The sequence below is a fragment of the Narcine bancroftii genome, chromosome 4 (assembly GCF_036971445.1).
Source record: "Narcine bancroftii isolate sNarBan1 chromosome 4, sNarBan1.hap1, whole genome shotgun sequence".
Lineage (NCBI taxonomy): Eukaryota > Metazoa > Chordata > Chondrichthyes > Torpediniformes > Narcinidae > Narcine > Narcine bancroftii.
Window position 1 is genome coordinate 206,105,768 of NC_091472.1, and position 17,281 is coordinate 206,123,048.

At 40.3% G+C, this 17,281-nt stretch overlaps 1 protein-coding gene across 2 annotated transcripts in view; it reads left to right on the plus strand.

Moving 5' to 3' along the window:
• LOC138761507 (breakpoint cluster region protein) overlaps positions 1 to 17,281 on the plus strand; it is a 294,540-nt gene that overhangs the window by 181,363 nt on the left and 95,896 nt on the right. For both annotated transcript variants that reach the window (XR_011356352.1, XM_069933745.1), the window contains exons 13-14: positions 452 to 556; positions 13,457 to 13,531. Coding sequence is in view for 1 of the 2 variants with exons in the window: in XM_069933745.1 (XP_069789846.1) it covers positions 452 to 556; positions 13,457 to 13,531 (180 nt within the window). In the remaining variant the exon portion in view is untranslated. The remainder of the gene's footprint in view (positions 1 to 451; positions 557 to 13,456; positions 13,532 to 17,281) is intronic.

A 17,281-nucleotide genomic window follows, 5' to 3' on the forward strand; every position in this document is an offset into this window, starting at 1 on the left:
TGTAACCCTGGTTTCCCGCCTAAACCCTGAACCCCTCTGAAGCCTGTTCATGAACCCTACCTTTGTTGTAAGCTAATAAAAGCGTTAGTTCTCCCTCCACTCGAGTATGAACTTTTATCTAAGCCACATGGAGTCGCTTTCCACCTGCTTTCAGCATCTTGAGACAGTGAGCAAATTAAAATTAAAGTCTGAATTGATGTCCTTATGAGTTATTTTCAACAGAATATTATGTAATGCTCAACAAGGTAGAAGGTATCCTCCATTTTAGCTTCTCGGAATACTTCTCTATTCAGAAATACGTTTGTACTTCAAAACTTGTGTTGCCCTTTTCTCAGAGAAGTTGGTCAACTATAGTTAATATTGATGATACTGTCTACAAAACAAAGATATGTTTCGAGATTTTCCCATATCACGCCGCAAGAAATTACTTTGTTCATTTTCTTTATTTCAGGCTTTAAGAGTTTTTCCTTGACCACAGTTGAACTACAAACGCTCACAAACTCATGTGTGAAGCTGCAAACCGTCCACAACATTCCATTAACAATCAATAAAGAAGGTAAGCAGCAAAGAATCTGTAGCTTGTTTGAATGTCATACATTCTTCAGCTAAATCTTTGCAGCACACACCATTTGGTTAGTAATTCTACACCAATATTTACAGACCACACAAGTCTCCACTCTCCTTACTGAACCCTGTTAAAATGTCTTCTGAGATCATGTGTTTATCCCAAGTGGATTTGGGCTGCTTGTCTTGTCTTCAGCATGTGAATGCAAATTTCACTTTCCAGCCATTTATTTGGAGATTAAGGCCTTCCTCATTCCAAATGGAGCTAAGAGTAACTTACCTAAGTATAACAAATCTCCCCTCATTCTCCCATGTTCCAGAGAATATAGTCCTAACCTATTCAACCTATCCCTGTAACTCAGCTTCTCCATTCCCAGCAACATCCTTGTAAATCTTCTTTGTACTCTTTCAATCTTACTGATATCTTTCCTACAGTTAAATGACTAATACATCACACAATATTCCAGATTTATCCTCACTAATGTCTTACACAACTTCCCAATTTATTCTCACCTGTGGCGCCACTTTCAAGGAATTGTATATCTGCATTCCCAGATCCCTCTGTTCTACTGCACACCCCAGTGCCCAACCATTTACTGTGCACGCTCTACCTTGGTTAGTCCTCCCAAAGCGCAATGCCTCATACTTGTCTGCATTAACTTCAATCTACCATTTTGCAGCCCATTTTTTCAGCTGGTCCAGATTGCACTGCAAGCTTTGAAAGCTTTCTTCACTGTCGACTGTACCCTCAGTGTTTGTGTCATCTGCAAACTTGCTGATCTAAATGACCACATTATCATCCAGATCATTGATGAAGATGACCATAATGGAATCAGCACTGATTGCTGAAGTACACCACTGGTCACAGGCCCCTAGTCAGAGAGCCAATTATCTACTAATGCCCAGATAGCAATCTCCAATTTCCATTAGGCCACTCCCCTGTTTCCTGTCACCCCGTCTCCTTTCCTCCAGCTCCACCCACCCCCTCCCTCTTCATTCAGTGAGCTGTTCCCTCCCCTATCACTTTTCTCTTCTGTCCTCCCGCTCCTATCCACCTATGACCTCTTGCTTGTGGACCTGTGCTCCTCACCATTTTATTCAGTCGCCTGGCTGCATTTTGCTCATACGTTCACGGAGGGCTCTGGCCCAGAAACATTGGTTATGTATCTATCTTTGCAACAAAAAGAACACAGCATGACTTCCTGAGTTTCTCCCTCAATTTTATGTAAACTGCATTCACAACGTCTGCAGACTTTCTTGTTTAATATCACATTATGGCTTCTGTTAAATCCATCTTACTACCTCATCCTGAACACTGAGCGACTGAACCTTCTTGACCAATGTCCCATGCGGGAACTTTTCAAAGGCCCGACTAAAGTAATTGTAGACAACATCCATGGCCTTTTCTTCATCAACTTTCCCAGTAACCTCTGTAAACACAACCTACCACACAAAGCCAAGCTAACTATTCCTAACACTGGGCAACAAATTTTTCATACGGTTTGCTTCCTTAAAAAATAATGAAGATTATGATAGGTAACTTCAAGCTGAACATAAAGATAATTTCAGATTTGCTGTATCACATAGGAAGCCGAAGAAACAGCAAATTAACTTTTATTGAATTTAGCACATTTAATCACATGTAGATGCTGACACGTTGCGTTAGTTCAACTGACCTAAAAATGTTTTGCAGCTGATTTTCATTTGTACTCAGCATCTGATGCCAATCTTGTCAGTGTCCAATAATAGTCAGCCCACATTGATGAATTCCAGTTGCTCTGATACTACTTTTCCATGGTCACAATGTTTCTGGTGAAACCTTTCACCATGTTCATCACTGTTGGTGGGGACGATCTACCAAGGACAAGTCAAGACTGTCAAGTCTCTGGCCCAGAGGCTCAGAAGTGAAGGGCTGAGAAGCAGAAAGCCTTGTTGGTTAGGAAGACAAAGAGGATGTTTATTGGAATGTATAGAGACTCCAGGTTGGTATGTTGCCTCCCAGGTGCCATGGTCAGGGATGTCTCAGATCGACTCCACAGCATTCTGGAAGGGGAGGGGAAGCAGCTGGATGTGGTCCACATGGGGACCAAAGACACAGATAAGAGATGAGGTCCTCATGAGAGAATTTATGGGTTAGGAAGGAATTTAAAAGGTAGGACCTCAAGGATGTAATCTCAGGATTGCTGCCTGTGCCACGCACTAGACAGGGTACAAATAGGAAGTTATGGCTGATGAATACGTGGCTGAAGAGTTGGTGCAGGGGACAAGGCTTCAGATTCCTAGAACATTGAGATCATTTCTGGGGAAGGCCAGACCTCTACAAAAGGGATGGGCTACACCTGAACAGGAGGGGACCAATATCCTGGTAGGAGGGTTTGCTAGATCTGTTGGGGAGGATTTAAACTAGTTTGGCAGGGGGGTGGGAATCAAAATAAGAGTGAAGAGATTAGGATAGTAGGGAGACAGGGAGCTACGGCAGAGAAAGAGGAAAATAGAAGAGTCGGTCAATGATGACAAAAAGGAAAGGTAGGTGAGCAGGCAGGAGAAAGTGTTCAACGGGTATACAGTAAAAATGATATCAGTAGCAGGTCTAAGGGCACTGTACTTAAATGCAAGCAGCATTAGAAAGAAAGTAGATGACCTGTTCCACAGATTCAGCTTAAAAAATATGGCATTGTGGCCATTCCTGAAACATGGCTCAATGAAGCATGTGATTAGGAGCTCAATATCCAAGGGTACACAGTGTATAGGAAAGGTAGGCAGAGATGGAGGCGTGGCTCTGATGATAAGTAATGACATTAAATCCATAGAAAGAAGGGACATTGGGTCAACAGTGGTAGAATCATTATGGGTTGAATTGAGAAATTATAAGGGGTTATATGCAGGCCCCCAAACAACAGCCAGGAAGTGGACTATGAGTTGCAGCTGGAAATAGAAGGGGCATGTCACAAGGATAATATCAAAATAATTATGGGGAATTTTCACATGACAGGGGATTAGGAAGTGCAGGAAATTACTGGATCCCAGGAGAGAGAGTTTGTAGAAAGTTTAAGGGATGGCTTTTCGGAACAGCTTGTTGATAAGCCCACCATGGGATCCACAGTTCTGGATTGGGTGATGTGTCATTAGGGAATTAAAGGTATTAGAGCCTCTGGGAAGTAGCGATCATAACATGGTTGAATTTAGTTTCAAATTTGAAAAGGAAAAGATGTTATCGGGTGTATCAATTTTTCAGTAGAATAAAAGAAATTATGATAGCTTGAGAAAAGAACTGGCTCAAGTTGACTGGAAAAGCAAACTAGTTGGAGGGATGGGAGAGCAGAATTGGAAGCTATTTTTACAAGTAATAAATAGCATGCAGAATAGATATATTCCAAGGAAAAGGAAATTTGTCAAAGGAAGGATGGCACCAATGTGGCTAACAAAAGAGGTAAAGGCTAAGATAAAAGCAAAGGGGAGGGCAGACAAGGAAGCTAAATTTAGTGGGAAATCAGAGGACTGGGAAGCCTTTAGAAACTTACAGAAAGGGACAAAGAAAGTCATTAGGAAATGAATTATGAAAGGAGATTGCCAAACAATATAAAAAAGGATACTGAGTTTTTTTTAATATATAAAGAGTAAAATAGAAATACGATAGACATAGGACCAATTGAAAACGATGCTAGGGAAATTATAATGGGTAATAAAGAGATGGCAGAGGAACTTTAATCAACATTTTACGTCAGTCTTCACCGTGGAAGACATTAGCAATATACCTGACAGACAGATTTCAGGGAGTAGAATTAGATGCAGTTAGGATTACTAGAGAAGTAGTGCTAGGCAAGATAAATGGATTAAAGAGTGATAAATCTCTCGGACCGGATGAGGTATACCCACAGGTTCTAAAAGAGGTAGCTTTGGAGATTGTGGACCAATTGGTGATGATTTTCCAAAAGTCGATAGACTCTGGCATGATTCCAGATGACTGGAAGGTTGCAAATGTGGTTCCGCTATTTAAGAAAGGTGGGAGACAGAAAAAATGAAACTATAGGCCAATTAGTCTGACGTCAGTGGCATGGTAACAGGCCCTTTCGGCCCATGTGTCTGTGTTGTCCAATTATTCCCAATTAACCTACAGCCTCGGTACATTTAGAATGGTGGGAGGAAACTGAAGCCTCCAGGGAAAACCTACGTAGATATGGAGAGAATGTACAAACCTCATAGTCAGTGCAGGATTCGAACCCCGGTCCCAACCACTGGCGCTGTAAAGACATTGCACTAACCACTACGCCAACCTGTACCGCCCTACTCTTGAGCCTTTTTTTAAAACACTAGAAAACATTAGCTATCCTCCCATCCTCTGGCACCTAATAACATAAGGATATTTTAAATATCTTTGCCAGGGCCTGTTCAATTTCTACACTCAAGATCCAAGGGAATATCTTATTGGGTCTTGGAGATTTATCGATCCTTATTTGCTTCAAGACAGCAAGCACCTCCTCCCCTTTAATCTGTATTTGTTCTATAACCTCATTGCTTGTTTGCCTCAATTGTGATTGATTATTTGCCCAATGATTCTTTTTATTGCTTTTTAAGGTTTTCCCAATCTTCCGGTCTCCCACTACTCTTCACAACTTTGTATGCATGAGCTTTTCATTCGATGCCTTCCTTTATTTCTAAGGCTGACTCTCTGCACCCTGATTATCCTTGCTTTTAACTGGAATAAACTTTTGTTGAGCACTGTGAAAACTCTTTGAAAGTCTTCCACTGTTCCTCAACTGACCCACCATATTGGCTGTGTTCTCAGTCAATGCAAGCCAACTTCTCCCTCATCCCATTGTAGTCTCCCATGTTCAAGTATAATACATCGATTTTAGATCGAACTCTAGATCGAACTCTTGCACCCTCCGCATGCATGAGAAATTCAATCATACTATGGTTACTCTTTCCTAGAGGATCTCAAATGACAAGATCATTAATTTTAGCACAGGACCAAATCAAAGAGAACATATTCCTTGTAGGTTCAGTATAGATGACACTTTCCAAGTTATTATTTCCCAATTTCAAAATGTGTCATCTTCAAGGAAATGTGAGCGACGATATTTCGAATTACTATCTTATTAATCCAATAAACCAAACTTCATAGATGCAGCTTTAAATAGCTTTAATTCGTTGATAAAACAGATAAATATTTTGCATAACTTCGCACTGAGATTTTCATAACAATGAATTAAGAAAGCAAAAACTGTAATAATGATATTCAACTTTAAACAGATATAAAAAATAAACAAAATTAAAGACAAAATAAGATAAAATAAGATGAATACAAAGAAAAGTATCTCGAGCTGACATCTCTATCATGATTCTTCGAAAAATGAGATGCAAACTCTCGCTCTGCTCAGATATTATGGCATATGACATCATAGTCACTATGGTAACACTACAAACAATAATTTTTCTTAAAGGGATAGGCACAAAATTAACTACGATCAAAAACACAAGGTTTTAACCTTTACATTCAGTTACATGCTGTTCAGGAAAGCTATCATTGAAGTCCTCCTTAAGACTGGCTCAATCAACTTGATTCATTCAATCTTTGTGCAAGTTAAAGTCCCCCATGACAACTGTCATTCCATTCTTACATGTCTCACACGTTTCCTGGTTTATTACTTGTGCTACTGTAATATTTAGTATCCTGTTGACAACTCCCAACAGTGAGTTTTCTTTTTCCCTTTACTATTCATAAATATCTGTCTAGATGGATTTAGCATTCTGCTCCTTATATCTTTTAATCTTAATTTCAAGATCTAGCATGGTAACAGGCCCTTCTGACCTAAGACCTCGCACCACCCCAATACATCCATCTGACCAATTAACCTGCAAACCCTGCACACTTTTAGAGCATGGGAGGAAATCAGAGCACCCAGAGGAAACCCACGCAATCACAGGGAGAAGCCTTGCAGACAGCGGTGGATTCTAACTCTGGTTGCTGGGTCTGTAATAGCACTGCGCTAATCACAACGCCAACTGTATCACTTTTAACCTTGTTGCCCTGATCTCATCTTTAATTAAGAGCATTCCATCCTCCCCGATACCAGAGAAACTTGGACAGTTTAGGAGAATGGGCAAAGAAACGGCAGATGAGATATAATGTTGAGAAATGTGCATTGTGTATTTTGGACGAGGAAATAAACAGACGGATTATTATTCGGATGGGGAGAAAAGTGCAAAGGGATTTGGGTGTCCTCATGCAGGATAACCTGGAAGTTGACCACCAGGTTGAATCGGTGGTAAAGAAGGCAAATGCTATGCTGGCATTCATTTCAAAGGGGATTGGGTATAAGAATAAAGAGGGGTAGATGAGGCTCTATGGGGCACTGGTGAGACCTCATTGGAGAACTCTGTGCAGTTTTGGGCCCCCAATCTTAGAAAGGATATAGCAAGGTTGGAGAAGGTACAGAGGAGGTTTACCAGAATGATTCCAGGAATGAGAAGGAACACTTAGTGGTTCTTGGAATCTATTCATTAGAATATAGAAGAATGAGAGGGGATCTCATAGAAACATTTTGAATAATGAATAGATTGGACAGAGTGGATGTAAATAAGATGTTTCCCCTGTTGGGTGATTCCAGGACAAGAGACCACAGTCTTAGAATTAAAAAGACAACAGACATGAGGAGAAAGTTCTTTAGCCAGAGGGCAGAGGATTTGTGGAATTTGTTGCCACATGTAAGTGTGGAGGCTGGATCATTGGGGGAATTTAAAGGGGAAATTGATAGGTATCTAATTAGTCAGGGTATCATAGAATAGAGAATAAGGCTGTAACTTGGAACTAGATGCAAGAACAGTTTAGCTCAGGGTGGTTTCATGGAGAAAACTCAATGGGCCAAATGGCCTGTTTCTGATCCTTTTTCTTGTGATCTTGTGAAAATACCCTTGGATATTTAATTCCCAATAATTTCCAAATTGCAAATCTTGTTTTTGTAATGGCCACTAAATCATATCCCTTTGTGCTGATTTGTGTTGCAAGTTCACTGACTTTGTTCCAAATACAATAAAATACATATTATCCGAAATTCAAGCCACCGGCAGCCTCAAGCAACCGGCAAAAAAAAAATCATGAAAAATAAATGGGTAAAAATTAAGGAAGTTTAAAACTGTCATGCTTCCCCGTTAGTTCTCCTTTCACACAACATGCAGTCTCAGGCAACCGGGCATTTCACTTATACGGCATCTACCAATCCCCATTGGTGCCAGATATCAGGAATTTTTACTGTACTATGGGCATTCAGATAAAGTCTTTCAGAATCAAGTAATCTTTTTTTTTAAATTTTTTATTTTTCACACCATAAATCACAATAGCCATGATATACACTTTTTCTTTTTCACACATTTACAGTGACTTTTTCTCCCCCCCCCTTCCCTCCTCCCAAGCCACCCCCCCACCCCCCCCCTCATCCATTTTAGGTATACAATCTAGGTTGCATTAATTCAGTCAGACAATGTTGTCATTCAACAAAAATGCACCAGAAATTCTACAGAGTCCATTCTTTTCTTTCCTTCTCCTTCCATCAACTTAGGTAATGTTTGTCCCCGGTAGGTTTTCGCTATTGTATTTAATGTAAGGCTCCCATACTTGTTCGAATATTTCAATATTATTTCTTAAACTATATGTTATTTTTTCTAATGGAATACATTTATTCATTTCTATATACCATTGTTGTATTTTCAAATTATCTTCCAATTTCCAGGTTGACATAATACATTTTTTTGCTACGGCTAGGGCTATCTTAACAAATCTTTTTTGTGCATCCTCCAAATCAATTCCAAATTCTTTGTTTTTTATGTTACTTAGGAGAAAGATCTCTGGATTCTTTGGTATATTGTTTTCTGTTATTTTATTTAATATCTGATTGAGATCATCCCAAAATTTTTCTACTCTCTCACATGTCCAGATTGCATGAATTGTTGTTCCCATTTCTTTTTTACATCGAAAACATCTATCAGATACTGTTGGGTCCCATTTATTTAACTTTTGCGGTGTAATGTATATTCTGTGTAACCAATTATATTGTATCATACGTAGCCTCGTATTTATTGTATTTCTCATCGTTCCAGAACATAATTTCTCCCATGTTTCCTTTTTTATCTTTATATTTAAATCTTGTTCCCATTTTTGTTTAGTTTTACCATTTGTTTCCTCATTCTCCTTTTCTTGCAGTTTAATATACATATTTGTTATAAATCTTTTGATTAACATTGTATCTGTAATCACATATTCAAGGTTACTTCCCTCTGGTAAACTCAGATTGCTTCCTAATTTATCCTTCAAGTAGGATCTCAGTTGGTAATATGCCAGCGCTGTATCTCCAGTTATATTGTACTTATCTCTCATTTGTTCAAAGGATAAGAATCTACTTCCTGAAAAACAATTTTCTATTCTTTTAATCCCTTTTTTTTCCCATTCTCTAAAGGAAAGGTTGTCTATTGTAAAAGGGAGTAGCTTATTTTGCGTCAATATTAGTTTTGGTAATTGATAATTTGTTTTATTTCTTTCTACATGGATCTTCTTCCAAATATTGAGGAGATGATGTAATACTGGAGAAGTTCTATGTTGTACCAATTTTTCGTCCCATTTATATAATATGTGTTCAGGTATCTTTTCCCCTATTTTATCTAATTCTAATCTCGTCCAGTCTGGTTTTTCCCTTGTTTGATAAAAATCTGATAGGTATCTTAATTGTGCGGCTCTTAAATTTTTGAAGTTTGGCAATTGTAAGCCTCCTTGTTTATACCATTCTGTTAATTTATCTAGTGCTATCCTCGGTTTCCCCCCTCTCCATAAAAATTTCCTTATTATTTTCTTTAACTCTTTGAAGAATTTTTCTGTCAGTTGTATTGGCAGTGCCTGAAATAAGTATAGTATCCTTGGAAAAATGTTCATTTTAATACAGTTTATCCTTCCTATCAGTGTTAGTGGTAGCTCTTTCCAATGCTCTAAATCGTCCTGTAATTTTTTCATTAGTGGATTATAATTGAGTTTATATAATTGGCCTAGATTTTTGTTTATTTGTACACCTAGGTATCTTATTGCCTGCATTTGCCATCTGAATGGAGATTTCTTCTTAAATTTTGAGAAATCTGCATTATTCATAGGCATTGCTTCACTTTTATTTACGTTTATCTTGTAACCCGACACTTCTCCATATTCCTTCAATTTCTTATATAATTCTTTTATTGATAGTTCTGGTTCTGTTAAGTACACTATAACATCATCCGCAAATCAGAATCAAGTAATCTTTATGACTTTTGCATTTGACTTTTCTATACTCCACTTTACTTTTCTCTTTCCTAATTTTTGCTTTAGTCTCTATATTACTTCCCTCTGTCATTCCCGTGTCATATTAGTTTAAAACCTTCCCAAGACCACAAACAAACAATCCCCCAAGGACATTACAAGGTTGGCTCATTCAGAAAGTCAGAACCTGTGAGATCCAAAGAAACTTGGCTGCTTAGATTTGGTAGAGGTTAGTAGTGAATGGAACGCATTCTGCCTAAAGGTCCAGAGAAGTTCAATAGGAATGTCTGCGACCGCTGCTCTTTGTGGTTTTTGCTAATGATTTGGATGAAGAAGAGGAGGGATGGGTCAGTAAGTTTGATATAAAGGTTGGAAGTGTTGTGGGTAGCAAGGAGGATTATCATAGGTTACAACAGGAAATGGACAGGATGCAGAGTTGGGCAGAGAAGTGGCAGATGGAGTTCAATCCACTAAGTGTGAAAGGGTGCACTTTAGAATGTCAAACTTGAAGTTTGATTATGTGGTTAATGGTAGGGTTCATAACCAAGTGTGACAGAACAGAGATCTTGAGGCCAGGTCCTCATAGTTCATAGATCTCTCAAGGTTGCCACTCAAGTTAATAGAATGGTTGAGAAGGCATGTGGTATGTTGGCCTTCATTAGTTGGGGGATTGTGTTCAGGAGTCGTGAGGTAATGTTGCAGCTCTATAAGACTCTGGTTACATTTCACTTGGAGTATTGCATTCATTTCTGGTCACTTCATTACAACAAGCATGTGTTGATACTTTGGAAAGGGAGCAGAGGAGATTAACCAGGTTGGAAAATATGTCATATGAAGCAAGGTTGACAAAGGAAGAGAGGAGACATAATAGAAGTATAAAAGATTATGAGAGACAAAGAAAGGGTTGAGAGCCAGCATCTTTTCCAGCAGCAAATGCCAGAGGACATCTGTTTAAGGTGAGTGGAGGAAAGTTTAGGAGAGATGTCAGAGGTAGGCTTTTTATACAGCGAGTATTGAGTGCCTGGAATTCATTGCTGGTGTAGTGGTGGAGGCTGGTACAACAGGAACATTCAAAGGACTCTTAGATAGGTACATGGATGTAATAAAAATAGAGGGTTATGGGGAAAATTTGATTATTGTGATTAGTTTACATAGGTTGGCACCACATTGTGAGTTAAGGTACCTGTTCTGTGCTGTAATATTTGAAGTTCTAAGCTGGTTCAGTCCTGCTGTTGACTGCCTGGTTTGTCCTCGTCTTACCTCCTCCAGGTCCAGTTTCCCTGTCCCAGGAATTTGAAACCCTCCCTCCTCCACCACTGCTCAAGCCACGTTTTCTTCCTGCTGTTCCCATTCTGACTAGCCCGTAGGCAGGTAGAAATCCTACCAGGCTTTTATTTTTGTTTATGTAATTTGAAGTCTTTTTTAATTTATCCCCTCACTCCTAAATTCAGCTTGTTGGCCCTCATCCCAGTATTTTCCTGTATCGTTGATACCTTCATATTGACAACTGGTTGTTCACCTCCCCTTTCAGAATGCCCTGCAGGCGCTCTGACATATCCAGATCTTCATACCTGGGAAGCAATGCACAAACTAGGAGTATAACTTGTTCATTACATTAGCAATATTTGCCTTCGCCACCTCACCGCAGAGCAACGATAACAAAGCCTTGGATCTCCAGTGGTCTGCAGACCATAGATTTGAGAAATTCTGGACAAAACTAACCTCTGAAAAAAATGTGTTGTAAATGTGGATTTTTTTATGATTTTCAGAATAAGATTTGAAACTAGTATGTTTTTATTTTTGTTTCTAATTAAATCCCAAGAAAAAAAATTAATATTCATTTCACTTTCTATAAAAAAATCGATACTCTCTACTTTCTATTTTGTTGTATATGGGACAGTATCAGTCTGATTAGCTGGCATAACTCTCTTCAGACAGCACTGGACAGCATTGCATTGTTTGGGTAGATTCGTCACAGAATGCAAACAGGCCCTTTGGCCCACTAAGTCCTCACTGCCCATCAAGCGCCCAGTTACAGTAATGGTACACTAATCTTCCCACATTTCCATCAACTACCTCCTGGTTCTACCATACTCATATGGCATTTCACTGGAGACAATAATTGACCGGGATCATCCTTTGATTTTGACACATCCTTGGGATGTGAGGGAAAACAGGAACACCCCAAGGAAACCCGCCTGGTCACGGGAGAAAGTGCAAACTCCGCATAGAGAGCACCAGAGATCAGGGCTGAAGCCAGGACTCTGCAGCTGTGAGGTAGCAGCTCTTCCAGCTGTGCCACTGTGCCACCTGGAGGTGTTCGGGCCAGCAAGCCTTCCTCACGTCAAAGGTCAGATTTATTATCAGAGTACATTCATGACATCACATACAACCGTGAGATTCTTTTTTCCTGCAGGCCAGGCAGAATTTCAACTTCCAAATACTATTCAAGAAAAGATACCTAGACAAACGAGAGAAATATATACAAAGAAAGACATGTGAACAAAGTGACTGTGCAATGTAGAAAATAAATATTAAATAATAACTAATGTGCAAAGTCAGAGTCCTTAAATAAGTCCCTGATTGACTTTGTTGTTGAGGAGTCTGATGGAGGAGGGGGAGCAGCTGTTCCTCAACCTGCGAGTCTTGTGCCACCGATACCTCTTTCCTGATGGCAGCCAGCGAGAACAGAACAAATGCTGGGTGCTGTGGATCCTTGATGATTGCTGGTGCTCAGGGTGCATCTTCAGTTTGTTTTAACACAAACATCACCTACAAAGTGTCAAAGCAAAAGGGGAGGCACAACTGATTTTCAGCCATGAAGAACATCGCAGCCAGATCTGATTCTCAGATGGTCCTGCCTTCCCTCTATCTCGACTTCTTCACACTGCTCGAGAGGTAGATTCAATTCCCATCTCGAACGCTATTCCTTGTAGATGTTCTCAATGGTGGGGAGGATTTTACCCATAATGTACTAGGTTCTGTTCACTGTCTTTTCCAGGGGTTTCTATTCAGAGGTATTAGTGCCCCCATACTAGGCTGAGATGCAGCTGGTCAGCATGCTTTCCACTACACATCTGTAGAAGTTTGCTAGGGTTTCAGATGTCATACCGAATCTCTGCAAACTCTTGACCTTGGTGTGTTGGGTCGAGGAAAGATCCTCTGAGAGAGTGACTCCCAGGAATTTAAATTTAAATCACATCCTCACATGCAGGTTTGAAGTTTTTAACCAAGGGAATATGTACAGCTGGCATTTAATTGAGAAGTAAGAACTGTGATTTGATGGGAAGGTGACCAATTAAGAAGTACCTGTATATGTGTTCTTCCTCATCGTGACTGAAACAATATACAGGAAAGAAAAAGGAGAGCATGAAACACGTGTGTATGTCCACAGAGATGTGATTGAACTTTGCCTCATTAGGACCCTAACCAATGGGAACAGGAGCAGGACATTCTCACCAGAATGTTCATGGTCATTTTGGTAGCTGGTTCTTTAATCAGTATCATTGGGCAAGATAATTTCACCAAGTTATTCAAATAATAATGAAAGAAAGAGTTAATTAGAGTGGTGTATCTGTTTGTGGTCTCTACAACTCGTGTCATTGTCATTTACAGATGATGAATCTCCTGGCCTCTATGGGTTTCTGAATGTAATCATTCACTCAGCCACAGGATTCAAGCAGATATCAAGTGAGTTATTCTTTGCTTCAATATTTTTTAGTTTTTAATTTAATTTAGAGGAACAGGCCTTCCAGCCCAAATATACCAATTATCCTTCTAACTTCATACTCCTTTAGTATATGGGAGGAAACCAGAGCACCTGGAGGAGAACATACAAACTCCTCACAGACAGTGGCTGATTCGAACCCACATCGCTATTAGCACTGCTCTAACCGCTACTCTAACCGTGCCTTTGATTACTAAGCTGAATCCATTTGTTTCACAAGACATACTGTTCAATAACTTACAAAATTTGGTAAATAGGAAATAATGAATTTTATAAATTGAATGTGCATGCAAGGATGGGAGTGACTGAAACCTTAGTATTTATTTTTTTTCTTTATGACTTCTTTGATGAAAGCATTTACCTTGGTGTGGTACAAATGATCCTCAGGGTGCATCTTCAGTTTGTTTTAACACAAACATCACCTACAAAATGTCAAAGCAAAAGGGGAGGCACAACTGATTTTCAGCCATGAAGAACATCGCAGCCAGATCTGATTCTCAGATGGTCCTGCCTTCCCTCTATCTCGACTTCTTCACACTGCTAGAGAGGTAGATTCAATTCCCATTTCGAACACTATCTGTGTGGAGTTTGCACATTCTCAATAGTTTTAGGATATTCTTCCACATCAAAAAGATATGCGTGGGTAATTGGTCATTTGGTAATTGATGAAGTTGACCCTTGGGTGGTAAAATCTGGGCATGAGTTGAAGAGTGGTGGGGAGAATGGACGAGATTGGATTCGTATTGGATTGGTGTGAATGGATGATTGATACCAACTCAATGGGCTGTTGAACATATTTCTATGCTGTTTCTCTGTGTGACCCCAGACTCCTTTAATGCAGTTTAAAACAGACCCCCAATCTCCTCAGCCTCTTTCCAACCCGGGTATTATGAAGTCATCTGAAGCATTTACAATTGTCTCAGTCAAATGCAGAGCTCAGTAACTAAATTCATGTCTTAATTCCACACCTGATGCTTCCTTTATCGGCACGACATGGGAAATCTTAACTTTCCATTCTTACGTTAGTTATGAATGTATTTCAGCATTGAATATAGAGTCATACAGTGAGGAAACAGGTACAGCTTGCCATTGCTGACCAAAAATGTTCCACCCACACTGGTCCCACCTACCTGCATTTGCCCATATCACTCGAAAACTATCTTTTGAGTTTCTTTCCTTTCTTTTTAGTGTTTTTTTTGGCGTTGCCATTGTTATTTATTTTCATTACAGGTTGTGTGCCCCATGATAAGTGGGATTGAGATAAGTTTTTGGAATGTATTCATGGTGGGGGGGGGGGGGGGGGGGGAGGTGTTGGGACAAATATGGACTTTGGGTACGCGCATGTACATGAATAACCATTTTATAAATGCAGCACGGAAACAGGCCATTTTGGCCCTTCTAGTACTCTCCTCTAGTCTCACCTACCTGCACCCTGTAATTCTGTGAAAACTAAAAAATATAAAAAAAAGAGATCATCCTCATCCTCCTGTGCACCATGGAATAAACCCCAAGCCCACTTAACCTCTCCCTTTAGCTCAGGCCCCTGAGTGTTGATAATATCCTCAGAAATCTTCTCTGCGCCCTCTCCAGCTTCACAGTATCTTTCCTGTAGCACGGTGACCAAAGCTGAAAACAATACCTCAAATCAAGCCTCACCAACATCTTATAGAACTGAAACATAGAAAATAGGTGCAGGAGCAGATCATTTGGCCCTTCAAGCCTACACCGCCATTCAGTCTGATCCTGCCTTCTCCCCAAACCTTCTGATCCCCTTAGCCACAAGGGCCAGACCTAACCTACTCTTAAATATTGACAAGGAACTGGCCTCAACTACTTCCTGTGGCAAAGAATTCCACAGATCCACCACTCTCTGAGAGAAGAAATTTTTCCTCATCTCAGTCCTAAAAAACTTTCCCCTTATCCTTAAACTGTGACCCCCTGGTTCTAGTTTTTCCCTGCATTGGAAACAACCTTCCTGCATCTAGTCTGTCTAAACCCTTAAGAATCTTATATGTTTCTATAAGATCCCCACCCCCCTCAATCTTCTAAATCCCAGAGAATACAAGCCTAGTCTCTCCAACCTTTCTTTATATCCAAGTCCTTCCATCCCCAGTATCAGCCTAGTGAACCTTCTCTGTACCCCCTCCATGGTGAGGATGTCCTTCCTCAGATAATGAGACCAAAACTGCACACAGTACTCCAGGTGTGGTCTCACCAAGGCCCTGTACAGCTGCTACAGGATCTCCCTACTCCTGGACTCAAATCCTCTCGCTATGAGTGCCAACAGAGCATTCGCCCTCCTCACCGCCTGTTTCACCTGCACGCCCACTTTCAATGACTGATGCACAGCAACACCCAAGTCTCTCTGTATTTCCCCTTTTCCTAAACAGGTACCTCCCAAACTCTGTACTCAATACTCTGATGAAGACTAATATGCTGAAAGCCTTTTTGACCATTCTATCTATCTGCTCCTCCACATTCAAGGTATCCCTCTGCTCTACAATACACCCCAGGTCCTTACTGTTCACTGTGTAGATCCTGCCCACATTAAACTTTTCAAAATGCTCCTCCTCACATTCCTCTGTATTAAATTCCATCAAGCGTTCCTCTGTCCAAATGATTAAGATCCTGCTGCAATTGCTAGCAACTGTCTTCATTATCTACAACACCAAACACTTTGGTTTCTTCCGCAAACTTACTAATCATGCCATATATGTTGTCATCTAAATTATTGATCTAGATAACAAACAACTTTAGGTCAAGCACCAAACCCTAAGGCACACCACTAGTCACAGGCCTCCAGTCTGAAAAACAGCCTTCCACCATCACTGTCTGCTTTTACTCATAACCTGAATCTTCTACCCATTTGGCTGCCTTTCTTTGGATCCCATGCTATCTAACAGCACCTAATAGCCTGAATATGCTTGGTATTGTTTGATCTCAGAAACTAAGCAGGCACAGGCCTGGTCGGTACTTGGAGGGGAGACCGCCTGGGGAAAACCAGGTGCTGTAGGTTTCTGCGAGGGGCGCTGGCAAAGTGGCGGCTCTCTGTCTGCCTTACGGTAGACAAAGGTTAAATAATGTTATTTATCTTACATTCTAAATGTAGTATTACATGACAATAATGGAACCGTTACCTTTAACCTCCCAGAGTGTTGCACACTGCTGTCTGCTGCATAGTAACTCAGTGGTTAGTTTTCATTCATACTTAGTTGAAAAAGATAATATCATCTGATAGGTGAAATCTTTAACCCTCTTTTTCATTCTTTCTGCTCTCTTTTTGTGTGATTTGATTGTGGGTAGGTAATTTAGTGTTGGTAATTTAAGAAAGATTGTCCTTTGGTCTTCATGATTGGCTTCACTTGAATAGAGCTTCCTCAATTCGCCCTGATCTATACCTGGGTCTCTGTTGACCAAAGATGGGCAAGGAAAAGCCCAACAGGAGGTGATTTTGTGCCTTTGACTGCACTGAGAAGAAGCAAACCAACGAGGCCATGCTCGCTGCACACCCACCCATTCTTGGAGTCCGCAGTAAGCCTCTACGTCAACTTGTCGTTTGCCTGAAAATCCCATCAGAGAGAGGAGAAGATTACAGGGAGGAAGCAAAACTTCCAACCTGAAAGGGATAAGACTAGTTCATGGCAATATTCACATGAGGGTACAGAATGGGGATGGGGAGACAAATGGGACAGCAGTGGCAAGAGGCAAAGGGT